At 38.6% G+C, this 20192-nt stretch overlaps 1 protein-coding gene across 2 annotated transcripts; it reads left to right on the forward strand.

Moving 5' to 3' along the window:
- Positions 1-1234: 1234 nt before the first annotated feature.
- On the forward strand, positions 1235-8923 carry ankk1 (ankyrin repeat and kinase domain containing 1). Of its 2 annotated transcripts, none has more exons than XM_048161668.1 (8): positions 1235-3244; positions 3475-3754; positions 3971-4122; positions 4223-4272; positions 4848-5003; positions 5605-5705; positions 7246-7270; positions 7383-8923. In XM_048161668.1, the coding sequence occupies exons 1-8, from the start codon at positions 3048-3050 to the stop codon at positions 8636-8638; spliced, it is 2217 nt and encodes a 738-aa protein (XP_048017625.1). In that variant the 5' UTR covers positions 1235-3047; the 3' UTR covers positions 8639-8923. The 2 variants fall into 2 exon arrangements, with proteins under 2 accessions (XP_048017625.1, XP_048017626.1); XM_048161669.1 differs by having other exon boundaries at positions 5605-5696.
- Positions 8924-20192: the final 11269 nt, after the last annotated feature.

The raw sequence follows: 20192 nt of genomic DNA on the forward strand, positions 1-20192 counted from the left end.
GAAACAGACAGTCTATATATTAAGACTGTACCGCACGTAGCCTATCTAATATAATGTTACACATCAGATGTTTTTACCCCAACAGTTAACCAAACGTTCATTTAAGACATAACAGATAATGTTTGCGTGAATAATCGCCAAGACAGATTTCTTTGAAATACTGTTCTGTGTATATGTGTCGGGATCGCGATCTGAGGCGTCATTGTGCCCGACTGCCCGCACTTCGGATCTGTTACTCGGCGTGAGTAAGATAGTTTTTCTTACATCAGCATGAGTATGAAAATCACATTTCATTAGTTCAGACTCATGCAATCGAGAATTCGCTATTTCACAAAGCTGGAATGCTGCGCTTTACAACGATACCAAATTTTACTGAGAGGAAGCGCCAGTCATCCAGAAGTGGGCAGATAAAAACAGCATGGTCAAAACAAAAAGGTAGGCTACTCCTCTCAGAAAACGTAAAAAAGAAAATACTTTTAGATGTTTAATTGCTGTTTGGAGCATCGTTAGATAAAGGCTTAATGAATTAAAGGGTTAGTTCACCCAAAAATGAAAATTCTGTCATTTATTACTTACCCTCATGCCGTTTTACACCCGTAAGACCTTCGTTAATCTTTAGAACACAAATTAAGATATTTTAGTTGAAATCCGATAGCTCCGTGAGGCCTCCATAGGGAGCAATGGACACTTCCTCTCTCAAGATCCATAAAGGTACTAAAAACATATTTAAATCGGTTCATGTGAGTACAGTGGTTCAATATTAATATTATAAAGCGACTAGAATATTTTTGGAGAGCCAAAAAAACAAAATAATGACTTATTTAGTGATGGCCGATTTCAAAACACTGCTTCATGAAGCATCGGAGCATAAATTAATCAGTGTGTCGAATCATGATTCAGATCGCGTGTCAAACTGCCAACGGCTGAAATCACGTGACTTTGGTGCTCCGAACAGCAAATTCGATACACTGATTCACTGTGCTCCGATGCTTCCTGAAGCATTGTTTTGAAATCGGCCATCACTAAATAAGCACTCCAAAAATATTCTCATCGCTTTATAATATTAATATTGAACCACTGTACTCACATGAACCGATTTAAATATGTTTTTAGTACCTTTATGTGTCCATTGCTCCCTATGGAGGCCTCACGGAGCTATCGGATTTCAACTAAAATATCTTAATATGTGTTCCGAAGATTAACGAAGGTCTTACAGGTGTAGAACGGCATGAGGGTAAGTAATAAATGACAGAATTTTCATTTTTTGGGTGAACTAACCCTTTAATTTTTGTGAAAACCTCAATTTTTCGACCAAAATAGACATTTTTTTGCACTTGTTTTGCCTGTAACTCGAAATTAGCCCCTGGGCATTCTGAGTCCTTTTGCCAGCACAGGTAACAAATATCTTTTTTTGTGTGTGTTATGCAGAAGAAATGTTTTGAATGACATGAGGGTGAGTAAATGATGACAGATTTTCATTTTCTTTAGTGAACTGTCCCTCTAACCCTCTATTGGGTTGTTTATCGTACAACTGTCTAATTTCTTAGCTGTACTTTCTTGTACATTTTCTTTAATGCAGGATGTGCTGATGTCAAAGATGTACATGAATACTTCTCTTTATGTATCACTACCCCATTGCTCACAAAAGTTAGACATGTTGTTCAACCGCTTACTAGGTTTCACATTGTGTGTTTCCTTCTCAAATAATCGCCGTTGGATGAAAAAGAAGCAATTAAGTAATAACAAGCAGACATTGCCTGGTGAGATACATCTCTAAATCCCACCGGCAGGCTGGGACAACCTAGGGGCAAAGCAGATTTACTGTCTTGAAGATCACTTAATAAAAAACATAATGACTTCTTGTAATTGAAAGTACAATCAAAATGGGCCCAACGGGAAATGAAGCGGCTATGTCACAGAACTAGAAAGAAACAAGCTTCAATATTAAATCTTTGAAAGTGCAGAAATAGACCGTTAGAAACACTTGTGGTTGCTTGTTGCGTAATTACTCACACTATAATTAAGGTAATTAGCTTATTGATTGCATTATCTTAAGTGGTAAAAGGTCATTTACAACAGTTTCAATTGCTTTGCACACTGCACACCTGAAAATCACAGACACCTTCACAGCATCATTACAAAGTAGAACATTAAGTCACGTATTGACTGTATATCTGGTTCTTGCATCGATATATACTCAAGCAGAAAATCAACAGATCCTATATTCATGTTGAAACGTGGTGGCTGGCTTTTGTGCACCTCTTAAGGGATGAAGTGCCTCTTCGGGTGCCTGACAAAGCCTGAATCGCAGCGGCTGCATGTCAAGTCTCTCCTTCAAAGTCTTACAAGAACTCAGCGTTCTTGTTAGGCTTTGAAGGAGAGGCATAGCATCGTCTCCTTGGTTCAAAACTGCTGCTCTCTGCTTAATTGTTAATTACTGTTATTGGTGTTATTACATTATATTTGAAAGCCTGTCATTGAAAGTTAATTTGCATCACACTTTGACTTAGAATAACATTCACTTCACAGGTTTTTGCTAATGTGCCAAGAAATTCAACAGGTAGTGCTTGATAGATTAATGACCAATGGGAAAGCTTCCAGAGAACAATAGTAATTATAATGAAAATGTGACATGCTCTTTATAAATTGTGTTGTGTGTGTTGATAAAACAATGTTAAGCTGTAAGATAATCATAACACCCTTCAATTAAATATTTAACAACAAATATCTTTGAAAATGCAACTGCTTCCCTAACACTAAACCACAAATGTGCATACATGCCTTATGAGGCAATCCCTACTGTTATGTAAAAACATGAAGCTGGTATATCCAGTTATCAGGTGTCCCGCACAAATCTCTCAACCTCACCTGTGTGACTCTTTCAAAACTGGCTTTGTTGCATTTCTATTCTAATAATCAGTGCTCTGACTCCTCCCACCAAAACCAGCAGATCGTTTTGTTTAATATGCATTTCCTTGACCTGGTTTCTATGTGACAAGAAGACATGTTGAAGGCAGAGTCTTTATTTCCTGAGCCTGGAAAACAAAATGACAGCAGCTAATTCCAGTGTAAAGGATTCTTTCAGAGATGGCAACCTGGAGAGATTTACTCATTTTAAAAAAGATGACTTTGAAAATGACTGGGAGAAAGTGGCTGAGCGCAAGTTTGGTCGAGTCTATAAGGTGAAGCTTAAAGTCTTGCGGGAAACATGTGCCCTAAAGACCACAACCAGTGATGATTACAGGTACGGTAACACGTGAAAGTATAGAAGATATACTGTTAATTATGATTGTAAGTAGTTGGCAGTTGACACAATAGAAGTAGTATAAACAGACTGTAGTTAATCTCTATTGAAAGTTAACTACAGTAAATGTAAATATGTATACTGATATATCTATATATACCGTTACAATAATATATATCTATATATATTTATTTTATGATCAGTTATTTTCTATTTTTATGACTCTATAGGAACATGATAGAGATGTCCAAAATTGGAAGAATGAAGTTCAATTATTTAATCTCCATTTATGGAATAAGCAAAGATCCACCTGCTTTAGTGATGGAATATGTGAGAAAGGGATCCTTGGATAACCTTCTCAGCAGTCATTTCTTAATGTGGCCCAAGAAATTCCAAATGATCCATGAGATGACGATGGGCATGAATTTTCTGCACAGCATGAAACCGCCCATCCTTCATTTAAACTTGAAACCAGCTAACATTCTTCTTGATGATCATCTTCACGTAAAGGTGAGTCAGATAATATTTCACTTGTTTTCAAATGCTTCTGAATTAATTTCCGATAAAAGGAGACTTTAAAGAAAAGAGAGCTAGTGATAAGTTTGTCGCTTTTATTATCATTGGTTAATGATGTTACTTTCTACATACAGTATATGCAATATGTTAGGTTAAAATATACAATCTCATAGTTTTGTTGCAGTTTCAGGCAATATTTGCTCTTTAAAGATTTCAGATTTTGGCCTCATTAAATGGGAGGAGTTCTCTAGTAAGACTGAGTTTATTGAACACCTGACAGCTCGAGGGAACATAAACTATGTGCCTCCAGAAACCTTTACCCAGAATCCTGAACCTCCCGGAACAAAGTATGATGTGTACAGGTGAGAGTTAAAGAATGTTACAGAATGTGCATAAATTGACATTTTGACATTGAGTTATGATATGCCATGAAATAATCATACAACCATTCTCAATTTGCAGCATTTCTATTATTATGTGGGAAATTCTCACTCAACAGCGCCCATATCAAGGTATCCTAATTATGGCACTTTCTACAGATTTTTACACAAATTGTAATTTGTCATTCAACCCAAGAGGAAAAAAAGATCAAACAAATGAACTCCATCAAACAAACTTTAATTTATGAAAAATATATGTTAATAACAACAAACTAATATTTGGTCTCAAACTAGTCAGTCCCTGCTAAGTGGCAGATTCTTGTAAGCAACTGTTACCTATTGAATTTTAATTTAAATTTTGAAAGCATCCTCCATTTTGGTAATAGTGTTGATAACAGGATTGCAAAAAAAAAAAAAAAAAAAAAAAAAACATCATATAAAATGAATTAAAAACAAAACAGCTCATATAATATTTATTTTGACCACCTGAGGTTGATAGTCAGCATTTCTGAAACACATTTCACCCACTATTTATTATGAGAAAAGGCCCATTTTGTACTGAATTTGTAGCAAGTGCCTTTTGCACTGTGTTTGTTATGAGAGTGCTTGAAGCACAGGTTGTGTTTGTATTGTTAAACTCATTATTTGGAGTTTGCTTAGTACAAAAATAACACTCCAAGCAATTTGTGCTATTCTTCTTGTCACAGGTCTGTCTATGACAGAAATATTAATCAAAGTGTCATCTGGCAAAAGGCCTGGTGTAGAGAAGATCCCTGAAGACAAGCCCCCTGAGTGCGAGGACATGATCGGTGTCATGCAGCAATGCTGGCACCAAGACTGCAGCCAGCGACCTGCTTTCTGTGGTAACAAACCTCATTTTTGTTCTTGTTTCTGTTTAATGAAGACTATAATAGTGCTCGATTACATACAGACAAAATGCATTTCTCAAGTCTCGGTAGACGCTTGCTCGGTTGTCTCACTGGTCTTGTTCCCTCTGAAATAACAATGAGCAATGAACCAACATTGTTGCATTTTTTATCAACCTCCCAGTTCCTCTGCGATTTGTATCTTCATCAGGTCACCTTCAGTAAAAGTTCTAATTGAATTAGTGATCATGATAATGAATTCAATGTTTGTGTTCAAGCATTAGTTTAATAAGCGTCTGCTAATTTTGTTGCAGTGTTGTATTGTATAATGAGCTGAATATGATTAATCTTGTACATCAGATTACTAAAAATTCAGTGTGAATAGCACAGTTAAACCCCCTGCGCTACAATGTTATCGCGCATTATACACTGCCAATTAAGATGCTCCTCCATAAGAGTAGCTAAAAGGCTGTCAATCATTGCCTGGCCATTTGCCCATTTTTATTCAAATGATGGAATGGAAAGCCCTGGAAAAAAAACGCAAGAGAAAAAATGTTCCAAAGTGACATTCAGCTGCATCATCTCCATTTTTCTGCAGAGATCGTTCGGTTAACTGAAGTTCTCAGTGAAGTCCTGAAAATCCCAGACACGATTTCAGGGGGTGAGATAAGAAAGCGTCTGCCTGAACAGGTATGGAACGTAAGTGACTCCTCCAGTGCATGTTTAGACCACACCATCAGCTTATATGGTGTTAGCATGAGTAATCTGTGGACACATGAGTAATCTGTGGGGGTTTGTAGAATTTTAAGGAATGATTTTAACACTGTAAAATATTCATATACAAAACGTTATAATATAGCGTACATGAATTACCCGTAGCAGATCTATACAGGTGGAGCTGGGGAAGGTGGAGGGTTTCTGAACCGCGCTTCACTGCTAAGGCAAATGCTACCTGTATATTTGAAGGTTGAGCATGCAAGCTCATTAGCTACTGATACAGCAAGAGCCAATCAGCTGTGTCCTATAGATAATAATGTGACCTATTAGCCTGCACCATCTAGAGTTTCATGACAGAACTTTGTATTTGGTTTCAGTGTTGACTGCTTGCTCCAAACATCAGCAATGATGCACAACTTGTATTTAGACATAAAGATTATCTCAACTCATGATGACCTGCAACGACGACCTGCATTCTCTGATAACAAACATCAGTTTTGTTTTTGTAGTGCTTGATTATAAGCGCTTTAGTCTGACTTGAAATCATACCTGTCTGGTTTCTGCAAAGTCGAACTAACAGACCTAGATGATGCGATAGCAGCTTAGTTTCGTCAAGAATTTATACACGTTAATCGTTCTTCAGTTGGCCTTAGTGTTGTGTATGTTTTCAATAATTTCAGCTTTTTAGAGATAAAGACTATAGCTTTAAAACACTGTAGTTCGATTTTAACTGCGCATGTATACATATTCAAACTTTTTGAAATCCATGACAATAACTTTGAGGGGTGTAATGGTACACAAACATGATGGTTCGGTATGTACATCAGTATTGAAGTCGCGGTTGGCTGCGGGTTTGGTACAGCAGGGGGAGAAAACTAAACATAAAATTGCTTCTTTTTTCTTCTCAATGGTTCAATGGTTTATTGAACAAATTGTGTGTGTGTGTGTGTGTCTTTAAATAAATTCTATTATAATTAAAATTTTCTTAGAGATAAAAAAAATCTCTTTCAGCTAATGTTGTAAACTTGTAATGTTGTAACTTCTAAATCTAATTATAAAATTATTTTTCTACTTCAATTCATTTTTGAAATATATCATTTACACAGTTACTGTCATAAGTTGTTTTCATGACAAATTTATTTGAACAAACAAATAATTAATACATTACTAACAGGTTGAGTAAAATATAATGAATATATAAGTTAATATAGTTCACAAATTTAGCGAGATTCAGTTCATTTATCGAGTGAACTAACATGCTGTGGACACTAAATGACTTGCCTGAGGTAAATGTAATGCTACGTGAGATATTATTCTCAAGCTGTTTTATTGATTACTGTATTCATCGCCTGCTTGCATGCACCGAACTGTGATATCCGTACCGTGACAGTTTGGGATAAATACATGTACCGTTACAATTTTACCATTATAACTTTATATTTTTGCAATTTCTGATGTCAAGAAAATTGTTGTTAATCACACAAGATTTAACATTAATTCAATTTTGCTTTGTTTCCATTAGCTAAAGAAAGCAGCTGACTCTTCAGGCAAGTATTTTGTTCTCACATTCAGTGTCTTTTGTGCTGTCTGTACAAACTTAACACATTCTTACTGTATATAAAACTGTCCACCATCCTATTTGTTTCCTATTCATTACAGATGATTCCAGCATTCACTCTCTCCTTGTAAGAAAAGACTTTGAGAGCTTTAAGAATGTTCTGCGAAAAGAGCATGTATCGACGCTCTTCAAAGACAACAATACTCTCCTTCATCACGCCGTGGCAAGCGGGGACAGAGAAAGCGTGGGGATGGTCCTGGATCTGGGAGCCTCTGTGAACTGCCAGAGTGTAAAAGGCTACACCCCACTCATCGTCGCGGTTCTGCACAAGTTTTACGACATCTGCAGCTTGCTGACAAAGCGCGGGGCTGACGTCAACCTCAGCGATGGCGACCAGTGGACTGCGCTACATTTTGCCGTACAGACCGGCGACGACAGAGCCGCTCGCCTTTTGTTAGACAATAAGGCGAGAGCCGATGCCAAAGAGAAGGACGGCTGGACGCCTTTGCATCTAGCTGCTCAGAATGGACACGAGAACATTGTGAGAATCTTGCTGCCACGTCTGGAGGCCGTGGATGAGCAAGAGCACCAGTCTGGCCGTACGCCACTTCACGTGGCTTGCATTTATGGCCATGTAGACATCGCTAAGCTCTTGCTCAAAAAGGGAGCTGATGTCAACAAACAAGATAACCTTCAGTCCACTTCCCTACACTTGGCGGCAGACGAGGGGCACTTCAGGGTGGTCCGTTTGCTGGTTAATAGTGGGGCTGATCTGAAAACAGTTGATGAGCAAAGCTACAGTCCCCTTCATTTTGCCGCTCTGAAGGGTTACACGGGTATCTGCAGACTACTATTAAGTAAAAGACTCGACCCCAACATACGAACCTATCAGAATTGGACAGCCATGCACCTGGCAGCCTTGAAAGGCCATCCGGAGACTATCCTTGTGTTGGAAGAGCACCATGGCTCAGTCAACGTCCAAGGGAAAGACGGCTGGACGCCTCTGCACCTTGCCTGCCATCATGGGCAGGAGGAGGTGGTGACGGTGCTGCTAACAGCAGGTGCCGACCCTAACCTGGCCGAGGATAACGGCTGGACGCCCCTCCACTTAGCCTGTAATAGTAGCTGCTTTCCTAGTGTGCTGCAGCTGATATCCCATCAAGCCAATGTGAACGCACAGAATAACAGCCAGTCAACTCCATTGCATTTAGCCGTCCAGCTCAGCAACATCCCCATCATCAAAGCCCTGCTGATGAATAATGCACAGCGGGGTATAAAGGACTCGAAAGGATGTACCGCCTTAACCTTGGCTCAACGGTGCAACAATACAGAAGCTGTGGAGCTACTGGAAAGCTAACACACACTGGTTGAGACTCTGGCAGAGAGCGAGCTGTGTTTGGTGACAGATAACTCCACCATTAGAGTGAATCCAGCATTGATTTCTGCTATCGATTTCCTTCCTGCTGCAAAGCCTGTTCTTATAAACACTCTTGCTGTTGTTTTCGATTTAGATTCCTAGAATTTAACGCCTTTGTTTGGGTTAAGAGCTCAGGTGTGTTCTCGGAATGGAAGTGTTATGAATGAAGGATTTTGTAACTAGCAGTTTGTTATGAAAGTCAAAATAAAATAATAATGGCCGTCAGTTTATTTATAGTGAATGATTCATCAGAGCATGTTATTTCTAAGACATCAGTTGTTTGTTTGTTGTAATATTTAATCAAAATGTAATAACTTGCTCTGTCTCTGAAACTACTTTCCTTGTCTGTTGATGATTGCACTCAAGTTTGTACAGGCTATTGAATAATGTGAAAGGGACAGTTCTCTCATTATATATACTCTACCTTGTGTTGTTCCAAACCTGCAAGACTTACTTTCTTCTGTGGAACACAAAAGAAGATATTTTGAAGAATGTTGGTAATCAAACAGTTTTGGTTACCACTGACTTCCATTGTATGGAAAGGGGGAAAAACACTGAGACAGTTCTCAAAATATCTTCTCTTATGTTCAGCAGAAGAACGAAAATCATACATGATTGTAACAACATGAAGGAGAGAAATTATTGAGTGAACATTCCTTTAACTAAGTAGCCAGATTGCAATAATCTTATCAAACTCACATTCAGTCTGGCTCCATTCTGGTGTGTAATGCCCACATTTTTCCACAATCTAATCTATTCCCACACATTTTTTTGTACTGAATATCCCATTTAAGGAGTAAAATAAGTTGTAAATTCGCACAGTAGTTGGCTTTAGCACAGTAAAAAAAAAAAATAGCCCACCATGTGTGGTATTTTGATTCAATACATTCATGCTTGTATGAATTCCAGCAATGTCAAACATACAAATGTGTACAGTAATGTTAAAGGTGAAAAAAATCATAACCATTTGTGGCATTCAAATGGCATGTTACGTTCACAGACAAAAGCCAAAAAACCTGTTCGACAACATGCTCATCACTTCCCAGCAGGCTTCCGCTCACGTTCGACAACTTTGTCCTAAATACAAAGGGCAAAACAAACATCAAAAACTTTCTACGTCATTATACTGGTGCATATACAGTCAAACCAAAAACTATTCAGACATTTTTTATATATTTTACTAGTGAGTGCAGGACACTATAGTTCATTTATGTAAGTGAGGATAGCAAAATAAAGTACACTGTGACATATTATACCCAACAATTCTTCATACAGTGGACTACCAGTAAAATTGATAAAAATTTGGAACCTAAAATTATTCAGACACTTTGACCTGACCATGTTTTGCTTAAGTGTTATCTGACATAATTAAGATAATTTAATTTTTAAATTAATTTTTAATAAGATAAGATTAATTTTTTCTGACACAGTTTAACTCTGAGATCTTGTCATATTTTATTACCAACTATAGTGAATAAACTGTAATAATGAATGAAATGTTCAAGGTGTCTGAATAAATTTTGGTTTGAATGTATATATATTGAACTGAACTGAAAATACAGTAGTATACTGAACTGGTGGTATGCTGGACATCATTACATAATGCATATTTAACTGGTGTCAACTTATGACTGAAACGCACCAGTTTTGTATTTCACAAACTGTACTTTAGACATAAGATAAAGCTTGAATTATGTTAATTTCAGTAATTTTACACACTCTTTTGTGACACAGAGAAAGTTGTAATCAGGTTTCAGAGCTTTTGAAACAAGCATCAGAATATCAGAATCGCATTTATTTTTTTAGCAAGGTTTTGACTTTTCCTCAAGTGAATATATTAATAAAACATCAATGGCTTGTGAAGGAATCAGAACACAGCCCATCACAGTTGCTCTTCAGCCTCTGCACTGTAATGTACATGACACTTTAAATATCTCATTAAAAGGTCTGTATAATAACAAATGCTTTGAGACGTCTACAGTGTGGATTGATGCAACCCTCATTGATATGCAGAAAATAAACGATCTTCTTTTACGTAACAGCATGTTCTCAGGCGTTTTTCTCCTGCAGAGAGATTTTACATGGGATTAAAAAGTATGGAAAATGGATGGATGAGATCATTTCCAGTCGTGTACAGAATCTAATTCCAAGTGAGCAAATAATTTACAAATAATTGTGCTTAGTAATGTGTGCGCTCATATGTTTACACAGTAAAACAAAGGCAGATTAAGAGAGGGCTTCCCATTGTGTGATTTATACTTGTCAGATATCCTCAATTTAATGTAATAAATTAGTTATTAATGTTTGGATCTTAAGAAGAATTTGTGCTGAGAGATTTTATTTCAAAGCTTCAAAACGTTCATTGGCACAAAATATTCCCTGATGTGGACTATTGCTAATGCACCAAAGATCATCATATGTGGATAAGGTTTAAATCTCCACAGCAAATGTAATATAAATTAATTTATACACATGACTGCACATCCAAAGAAATGTGCTGAAAAATACAGTACCATCTCAAAGAGAAGATTTCTAGTGAAGTGTGACCAATTATTGCTCTGTCTGACTTTCATTTCATTACTTCTGGGTCCTTCAGGCAAGCACATAGATAGCTCTACTAATGAGTGGTTGATTAAGTTTTACCCAGCATGCACCGAACCCTCTTCCAGAGAATGACACCATGGTCTCACTGTCAACACATTATCTGTTGCCATAATAGACTCAGACCATTAAAAATGATTTTGTTTACATTATAATTGCTATAAAAAGAGGACATCACTGTGTGCCATTTTCCACCCCATGCATTATAGTTTTGTGGCTTCCGGTCCATGTTAACAAAATAGCATATAAATATTTTATATTTCAATTATACAGTCTTTCTCTTCCAGGAAAACAAGACTAAAAAAACTGATGACTTATCCTGTACTACACATTTTTTTTCCAATGAAATGCTATCTAGATTGACAATGCCCCTCCCCCAATTACCTCCAGCAATTTAAGGCAGGAACACACCAAGCTGACATTTTTTGTTCGTTGGCCGACTAAGTTTTCTCAGTATGTTCCACACCGTCGGCTGAAGTTGGTCCTCAATGGCTTTTTTTCAGCCGATTTGAATCGGCATCGGAGCTCGTCGGGCCATCTGATCATTCTGATTGGCTGTTCAGCTAATGCCACATGCTGGTATGGAAAGGCATTTCTTCTTACTTGGTCGTCAGCTGTCGAGCGTTGGTTTGGTGTGTCAGGGCAACTTTGGACCCAGACGCAGCCGACGTGAGCCAACCCCACAGTTTGCTTTCGTCGCCATTAGTTCGTCGCCGTCGGCTTGGTGTGTTCCTGCCTTAAAGGGATAGTTCACCCAAAAATGAAAATTTGATGTTTATCTGCTTACCCCCAGCGCATCCATGATGTAGGTGACTTTGTTTCTTCAGTAGAACACAAATGATGATTTTTAACTCCAACCGTTGCCGTCTGTCTTATAATGCAAGTGAATGGTAAAACAATTTATAAGAGTCAATAAATATGCATAGACAGATCCAAATTAAACCCTGCGGCTCGTGACGACACATTGATGTCCTAAGACACGAAACGATCGGTTTGTGCGAGAAACCGAACTTTATTTATATTATTTTTTACCTCTAAAACACCACTATGTCCAACTGCGTTCAGGATTCACTTAGTGAGGTCTGATCGCGCTCTGACAGCGGCAGTGATGCCTTGCACTCATTGAAGTAGACATTACTGCCGTTGTCAGAGCGCGATCAGACCTCACTAAACGAGTGCAGAACGCAGTTGGACATAGTGGTGTTTTAGAGGTAAAAAATTATATAAATAATGTTCGATTTCTCGCACAAACCGATCGTTTCGTGTCTTAGGACACCAATGTGTTGTCACGAGCCGCAGGGTTTAATTTGGATTTGTCTAAGCATATTTTTTGACTCTTATTATTTGTGTTACCATTCACTCGCATTATAAGACTGACAGACGGCAACGGTTGGAGTTAAAAATCATAATTTGTGTTCTACTGAAGAAACAAAGTCACCTATATCTTGGATGCGCTGGGGGTAAGCAGATAAACATAAAATTTTCATTTTTGTGTGAACTATCCCTTTAAGGCGTCAAGGTTTGGCTGAATAGCATAGCCCAGTGAGCTCCCACTGGAGCTTTGAAAATGTACCAGTTACCTGAGGAAAACAAGTACCATAGCGATAAGAAAAGGGAAAACAGACTACTGAGTAACTGAAAGTAACTGAATTGTTTGCTCCTCATGAAATGCAATGTTTAAGTTACTTACTATTATTCATTTAATAAGCATGAACTGAATATGTCAAACTCCTACAATTGTTAAAAAAAGACAAGCTTACAAAAGACTTTAAAAGGAGTCATCTGGCAGGGGAAATATAGGCAAGAAATTACCATTACATTTATTATTTTATGAACACATCATTAAATTCAATGCCAAAGGAAATTATATACACAGCACACACTTGTTTCATATTTTATTAACAATCCTTTTTGTTGCCAAGATCCTTTAGAGGCAGAGAACATTTTTATAGATCCTAAGAGATCCAAAAGAAGACTTTTGCTTCTAAGACTATATATCATCCAAAAAACCTCTGAATCACCTTTTTAGGAGTGTATTGGCGAACAAAGGTGCTGATGCAGGGTTCATTCCCAAATGTTGTTGTAGTCTGAAATGATGGTTTACAGATTATTTGTCATGTTGATTGAAACTGGCTTTGTGATGGCCTTGAAATGTAAGAATTTCTGCATATGATTCAGAATTCTTTGATGTGCATATTGACAGATTTTGTGCTAGCGTTGTTTATTCAACATTGAAATATGACAGAATGAGGTTAATGTCAAATTTCATGACAAAGCCATGTTAATAATATGGGAGATTTATAGTGAGTTTGTCATTGTGACATCAACATGGATGCCTCAAACTGAACCATGACAAGAGTCCTGTACAAGACCTTAATCGCTCGATCTCTTATCTTGGTTGAAGGTCAGACAGTTGTTACTTCCTGATGTATAAAACACCAAGGAGTTTCCTTTAAACAGTCAATTGGCCTTCACTGATCTGGTCACATGCTGCACAAAATAATGGAAATACTCCCAAACCCCCAGCTCTGATATCCATTCGTTAGATTGTAACTCATTCTGAACTGGTTTACTTGCATCTGTCTGAGTGTATACAAATGTGACTTTCTTGTTGGTTGAATTTCTCTAAATCTAGAAAGTCTTCCATTCAGGTCTGTCCATCAGCTGCTCGTATTTGCCAGAATCAAATCAATGCTTTTGACATTTATCGCATTCAGAGGGCTGGCTTACTGTCAGAAGTGTCATGCCCAAACAAATTTGCTCTCTCTGATGTGTATTTAAAATCTAACTTCAATAAAAATGTTTAAAAAGAAATGTTTTTCTAAACCACCCATTCACATTGACAGTTGCCATATTGTATTCAGCGCGCAGGGTTTATGCCCATGCTCCAAGTCTTCTTCGCTGCTTTAAGTGCATCTCTGTGGCAGAATTACAGCGCCACATAATGGTCTGGTATGTATACTACATAATTTTGAGTCGTTTCAGTGGTTTCGTGTGGATGCAGATATTTTTTGAGACGAGGAAAAAAAAAGATCGGTTTAGATCGGCTCCGGCTTCGTGTGGACATAGCCTAAGTGTACTGTAGTCATAACTGTTTAATGTAATGTAACGTCATTTTGAGTTGTTTTAATCCAGAACAGGTGGAAACGGACTTTTATCTATTCCAAAACATTTTTGAGATTTGTCATAAAAAATGTCCTTTAAATATTTCAAAATTTTTTTGCGAGAATTAGAAGACTTGCTCAAACAAACTTTAAATAATACATTTGTAATGTAGTACATATGCATACATTACAAATGTATTATTTGCCCGCTCCACCCCTCGCCGAGCCCACTCCAGGCCACAAACCCTTCCAGCCCCCCCCCTAAATCTCCCCCCAATTTTTTTTTTTTTTTGCCATGCACCCGTGGGTGGGGACCCTCACAGCAAAAGAACTCCATGGCGGATCGGCTGCGGAGGTATCGCGGCTTCCGGAACGTATCTGCGATGGACCCGTATCGGCGTCGAACCCGTATCGGCGTCTACTTGTGCGCAGTGACGGATCCGCAACGAAGGCGGTCCGTTTGGGACCTGCATATTGATACAGCCGTTACAGTAAAGGTGCATGCGCGTCTGCGGATCCGACATGGGTCCGGTCAGGATTCGCTGATTGACAGTAGAATTTACGGCGCTGCCCGGAGGCGGAGCTGATCCTCTGGGCGGCACCAAAACGAATGTGACAGTAACGAGGGTTTGGCGACTTGAATGCGGATCCGCATAGGAGTCTCCTGCTGTGTGGGGAACATGTTGGCGTCACACATGTGGGTGGGGCTCAGAACCCGCCATGGCCGGCCACGGCTCCTGACCCGCCACGGCCACCCGAGACTCCTGACCCGCCGTGATGGCCGAGCCCCTAGACCCGCCTTGGAGACCTCCGCACCCGTCTGCACCTCCCCTCGCACCTGCATGTAGGTCTCCAGGGCGCCCACCACGCCTGTCCCGGACTCCGTTTCCCATGATCCTCCTTGTTTGCACACCTGAACTCACTTCCCTCTTCAACCTTCCCGCCATTCCCTGGATTCCTTGCACCTGTTGTCTTCGTCAGCACTCCCTTTAAGTTGGACTCACTCCTTGCACTCCTTTGTCAGTTTTTAATGTTAATCTATGTGTGTTTGGTTGTGTTTATCTCCTTCGTTTAATAAATACCCTACTATTGTGGATTTCCGTGAACGCCTCATCTCTACTGCAACCCACACGTAACAAATTGAAGGTAGGAGCAATTAGCTCCTGGAAATAATCAATTGCATATTAACAATAATTAGGATATATAGAAATTTGGGAATGTGCATGTTAATCCATATTGGGATCCATATATTGGGAATGTGCATGTTGATCCATATAGTTATTTAACTTTAATGGCAATGAAAATGACCTATTAATTGCCATTAAAGTGAAATTACTGAACCTAGGCTTGATAAAAATGCTCATTTTAGAAAATTTCAGATGGCATTTATAGGCTTTTGCATCTGAAGTTTTCATTTGTAATCAAAGGTTTTTTCTATTTGTTAATGATGGATTTGTGGACACGTTTAAATTGACAACTATATATGCAAACATTCTTGTCCCATTTTACCCCAGTAGTCTGACATTTTGTGCTACGACAACTAGCAGATAGCTCTTTTTTTTCTTAATAACTCATTGGCTGATGCATTATCATCCTGCAAATGCCAAACCTATAACTCTATATGTTACAATTTAAAAGTAAATGCACATTATTATTAAGGGGGGCATCTTACCCTACTAAAGTAATTATATGTAACCTACTTTCCTGTAAAGTGGTTAAGTAGAAATGTGTTTACTTAAATGAATGTCAATCAAAATTCAATTCAAGGCTTTACTTTAAGCTGAACGGATAGGAGAGCCTCGGTTCAATGCTATTTCCTCAAATAATTACATAATTGTGTGGACAAATGACTTCTATTTCCAATTCCTGACAGCATTGCCCTGTTAAATGAATCAGCGCTGTGTGCTTTGACTGGGAGGGGTGTGTGGCGTATGGTCCAGTGGGCAGCAGGAGCACTCTTATTAACACATCAGAAAAACAAACACAGCACCTGCCTGTGGCTCAGCTGGTCCAGCTTAATTCTCTTTAGTTGGGCTCATAGGAGGGGGGGTAACCGTGCCAAGCAAGTGATTATAGCTGCAGCGCTTTGGGAGCCCTCACACACCCTCCCTTCTTTTCTCTCTCTTTCTCTCTACTTGCCTTCAGAACACATTCTCAGCCCAACATTTTCAGATCAAAGATTTAAGTCCAAAAGATGACTGGACTATGTGTTGAAGAGACAAATAAGTCCAAAACATGTTGTACGTGCTTGAATTAGTAAAGTGAATGACTTAATTTAAAATTGTCAGCTGTTATAGCTTCGAATAGCTTCAAATGATTCATAATTCTTTTCCTACCTACCTTACTTTCTATCATCTGTCACATCTTCAAAATGACTTAATTTTCTATCCACGTGACCCCTTTCCTGTTAAGTGCCGACAGCAATCAAGGGCTGTTGAACGGCATGTCTAACGATGTCTTTGCATTTGTTCATTGACTCACAAGAAAAGTAGACCTGATTGCAGGGTATCAAAGAGTTAATTCATGACATTTCTTACATGGAATGTCGCAGTTTCCATCCAGGAATATTTAGTGCAATTTACCAAGCTGAAGCTATTTTTAAGAGGTAATTTAGCCAGCTAATGAGGCTTGAAGAATTTTAAGTTCTTAATCTGCTTCTATTGAAAAGCCAAACATGGAGTTTACTTTGCTCAAGTGTTTCTCATTTGTCAGAGCAAAATCATTATTCACAGACTTCATATATAGCACGTCCACATCTAACATTGAATTTGTGATTGGAATGCAAGCAAGTGGTGAAAAATGTTCTTAGCAGATTTTATTTAGAAATGTGCAATGGATGACTAGTGCCCTACACATCTCCATCATTGAGGGTCAAGCACCAGATTTAATCTCATCTTAAGGCCTTCAATGCATGTCTATACGGATGACCCTGGGAGTTCTGACAGTGATTTGTTTTTCACAGTCAATGCTGGATGATAATTTATAACATGTCCCTGTACCTTAAACACTGATCTCTTTTAACACATTTTAATGTTTTTGATTTTTCACAGGAAAAACAGAACAAAGACAACAATGAGGGAAAAAAGAAAAAAAGAATATATAATTATAATAATAAAAAATAAAATAAAAGAACTTAAAACAACAGAACATCTGAGGGACAGACGTTATTTTTGGTAAATGTAAAAAGTGAAGAATTGTTATTGAAAAACTCTGGTTATATACAGTAGTTCGCCTCTGCTGGAAGATGCTGTAACTTCACCATAATGTTTCTCTATTGATGGCCATTCAGAAGGTTTTGTGGAGGCTTTTAAAACAATGCAATGGATATTTTTCTCTTTCTACTGCGTTTTGACATCACGGCTCAAGGTGGTTGTGGGCCAGTTAAGGGCTTTGGACTTTAACTTTGTTTCCAGGGATTTTGAATTATAAAATGCACATCTAAACTACTTTTTGTGTACTTTTGCTAAGTTTGTGTAGCCCTAAGTTTAGCAGTGTAGTGGTGTGTGCATAGCCAACAAAAAGCAGTGTGTTGATCATCAGCTGTGTCCACAGATGGTTGCCATGGGGCTAATGTCATTGTGTTGTCCACAGAACATGCATTCATATCAAACATTCTGTGCCACATCATTTGAGTCAACCCTGAGGCTAGAGAAGAACTTCGTTTAGGCTCCAGTGTTCTTTTACTCCATAAAGTTCACAGGAAAGTCTATATCCAGAGTTCTCACAAGGTGTACGATGATGAACAAAGATTTTTATAACGGATAGCTACAGTGGCAGAGAGAGCTTGACACACTGCAAGAAAACATGCAAATAGAAAAAATACCAGCAAATTAAGAAAACATATTCATCATTTTGCTGCAATACGCCTCAAATATTCACAACGCAACCAAATACAGAAACGCGCCTCAAATACTCACAACTCAACCAAATACAGAAACACACTGCAAATACTCACAACGCAACCAAATACAGAAACGCGCTGCAAATACTCACAACGCAACCAAATACAGAAACGCACTGCAAATACTCTCAACGCAACCAAACACAGAAACGCACTGCAAATACTCACAATGCAACAAAATACAGAAACGTACTGCAAATACTCACAACGCAACCAAATACAGAAATGCGTCTCAAATACTCACAACGCAACCAAATACAGAAACGCTCTGCAAATACTCACAACGCAACCAAATACAGAAACGCACCTCAAATACTCACAACCCAACCAAATACAGAAACGCACTGCAAATACTCACAATGCAACCAAATACAGAAATGCTCTGCAAATACTCTCAACGCAACCAAATACAGAAATGCGCCTCAAATACTCACAATGCAACCAAATACAGAAATGCGCTGCAAATACTCACAACACAACCAAATACAGAAACGCACTGCAAATACTCACAACGCAACCAAATACAGAAACACTCTACAAATACTCTCAACGCAACCAAATACAGAAATGCGCCTCAAATACTCACAACGCAACCAAATACAGAAACGCACTGCAAATACTCACAAAGCAACCAAATACAGAAACGCTCTGCAAATACTCTCAACGCAACCAAATACAGAAATGCACCTCAAATACTCACAACGCAACCAAATACAGAAACGCACTGCAAATACTCACAACGCAACCAAACACAGAAACACACTGCAAATACAACGCAACCAAATACAGAAATGCTCTGCAAATACTCTCAACGCAACCAAATACAGAAATGCGCCTCAAATACTCACAACACAACCAAATACAGAAACGCACTGCAAATACTCACAACGCAACCAAATACAGAAACACTCTACAAATACTCTCAACGCAACCAAATACAGAAATGCGCCTCAAATACTCACAACGCAACCAAATACAGAAACGCACTGCAAATACTCTCAATGCAACCAAATACAGAAACGCACTGCAAATACTCACAAAGCAACCAAATACAGAAACGCTCTGCAAATACTCTCAACGCAACCAAATACAGAAATGCGCCTCAAATACTCTCAACGCAACCAAATACAGAAATGCACCTCAAATACTCACAACGCAACCAAATACAGAAACGCACTGCAAATACTCACAACGCAACCAAACACAGAAACGCACTGCAAATACTCACAACGCAACCAAATACAGAAACGCGCTGCAAATACTCACAACGCAATCAAATACAGAAACGCGCTGCAAATACTCACAACGCCACCAAATACAGAAACGCTCTGCAAATACTCTCAACGCAACCAAACACAGAACCGCACTGCAAATACTCACAATGCAACCAAATACAGAAACGCACCTCAAATACTCACAACGCAACCAAATACAGAAACGCGCCACAAATACTCACAATGCCACCAAATACAGAAACGCTCTGCAAATACTCTCAACGCAACCAAACACAGAAATGCACTGCAAATACTCACAATGCAACCAAATACAGAAATGCACCTCAAATACTCACAACGCAACCAAACACAGAAACGCTCTGCAAATACTCACAATGCAACCAAATACAGAAACGCGCTGCAAATACTCACAACGCAACCAAATACAGAAACGCACTGCAAATACTCACAACGCAACCAAATACAGAAACGCTCGGCAAATACTCACAACGCAACCAAATACAGAAATGCTCAGCAAATACTCAAAACGCAACCAAACACAGAACTGCACTGCAAATACTCACAATGCAACCAAATACAGAAACGCTCTACAAATACTCACAACGCAACCAAATACAGAAACGCACCTCAAATTCTCACGCCACCAAATACAG

The sequence above is a fragment of the Megalobrama amblycephala genome, linkage group LG16, assembly GCF_018812025.1.
Source record: "Megalobrama amblycephala isolate DHTTF-2021 linkage group LG16, ASM1881202v1, whole genome shotgun sequence".
Taxonomy (NCBI): domain Eukaryota; kingdom Metazoa; phylum Chordata; class Actinopteri; order Cypriniformes; family Xenocyprididae; genus Megalobrama; species Megalobrama amblycephala.

Coding starts and splice junctions, on each gene's coding strand:
- ankk1 (XM_048161668.1), top strand. CDS start 3,048: ATGACAGCAGCTAATTCCAGTGTAAAGGATTCTTTCAGAGATGGCAAC. Junction 4,273..4,847: donor TCAACAGCGCCCATATCAAG/GTATCCTAATTA, acceptor TTCTTGTCACAG/GTCTGTCTATGACAGAAATA. Junction 7,271..7,382: donor GAAAGCAGCTGACTCTTCAG/GCAAGTATTTTG, acceptor TATTCATTACAG/ATGATTCCAGCATTCACTCT.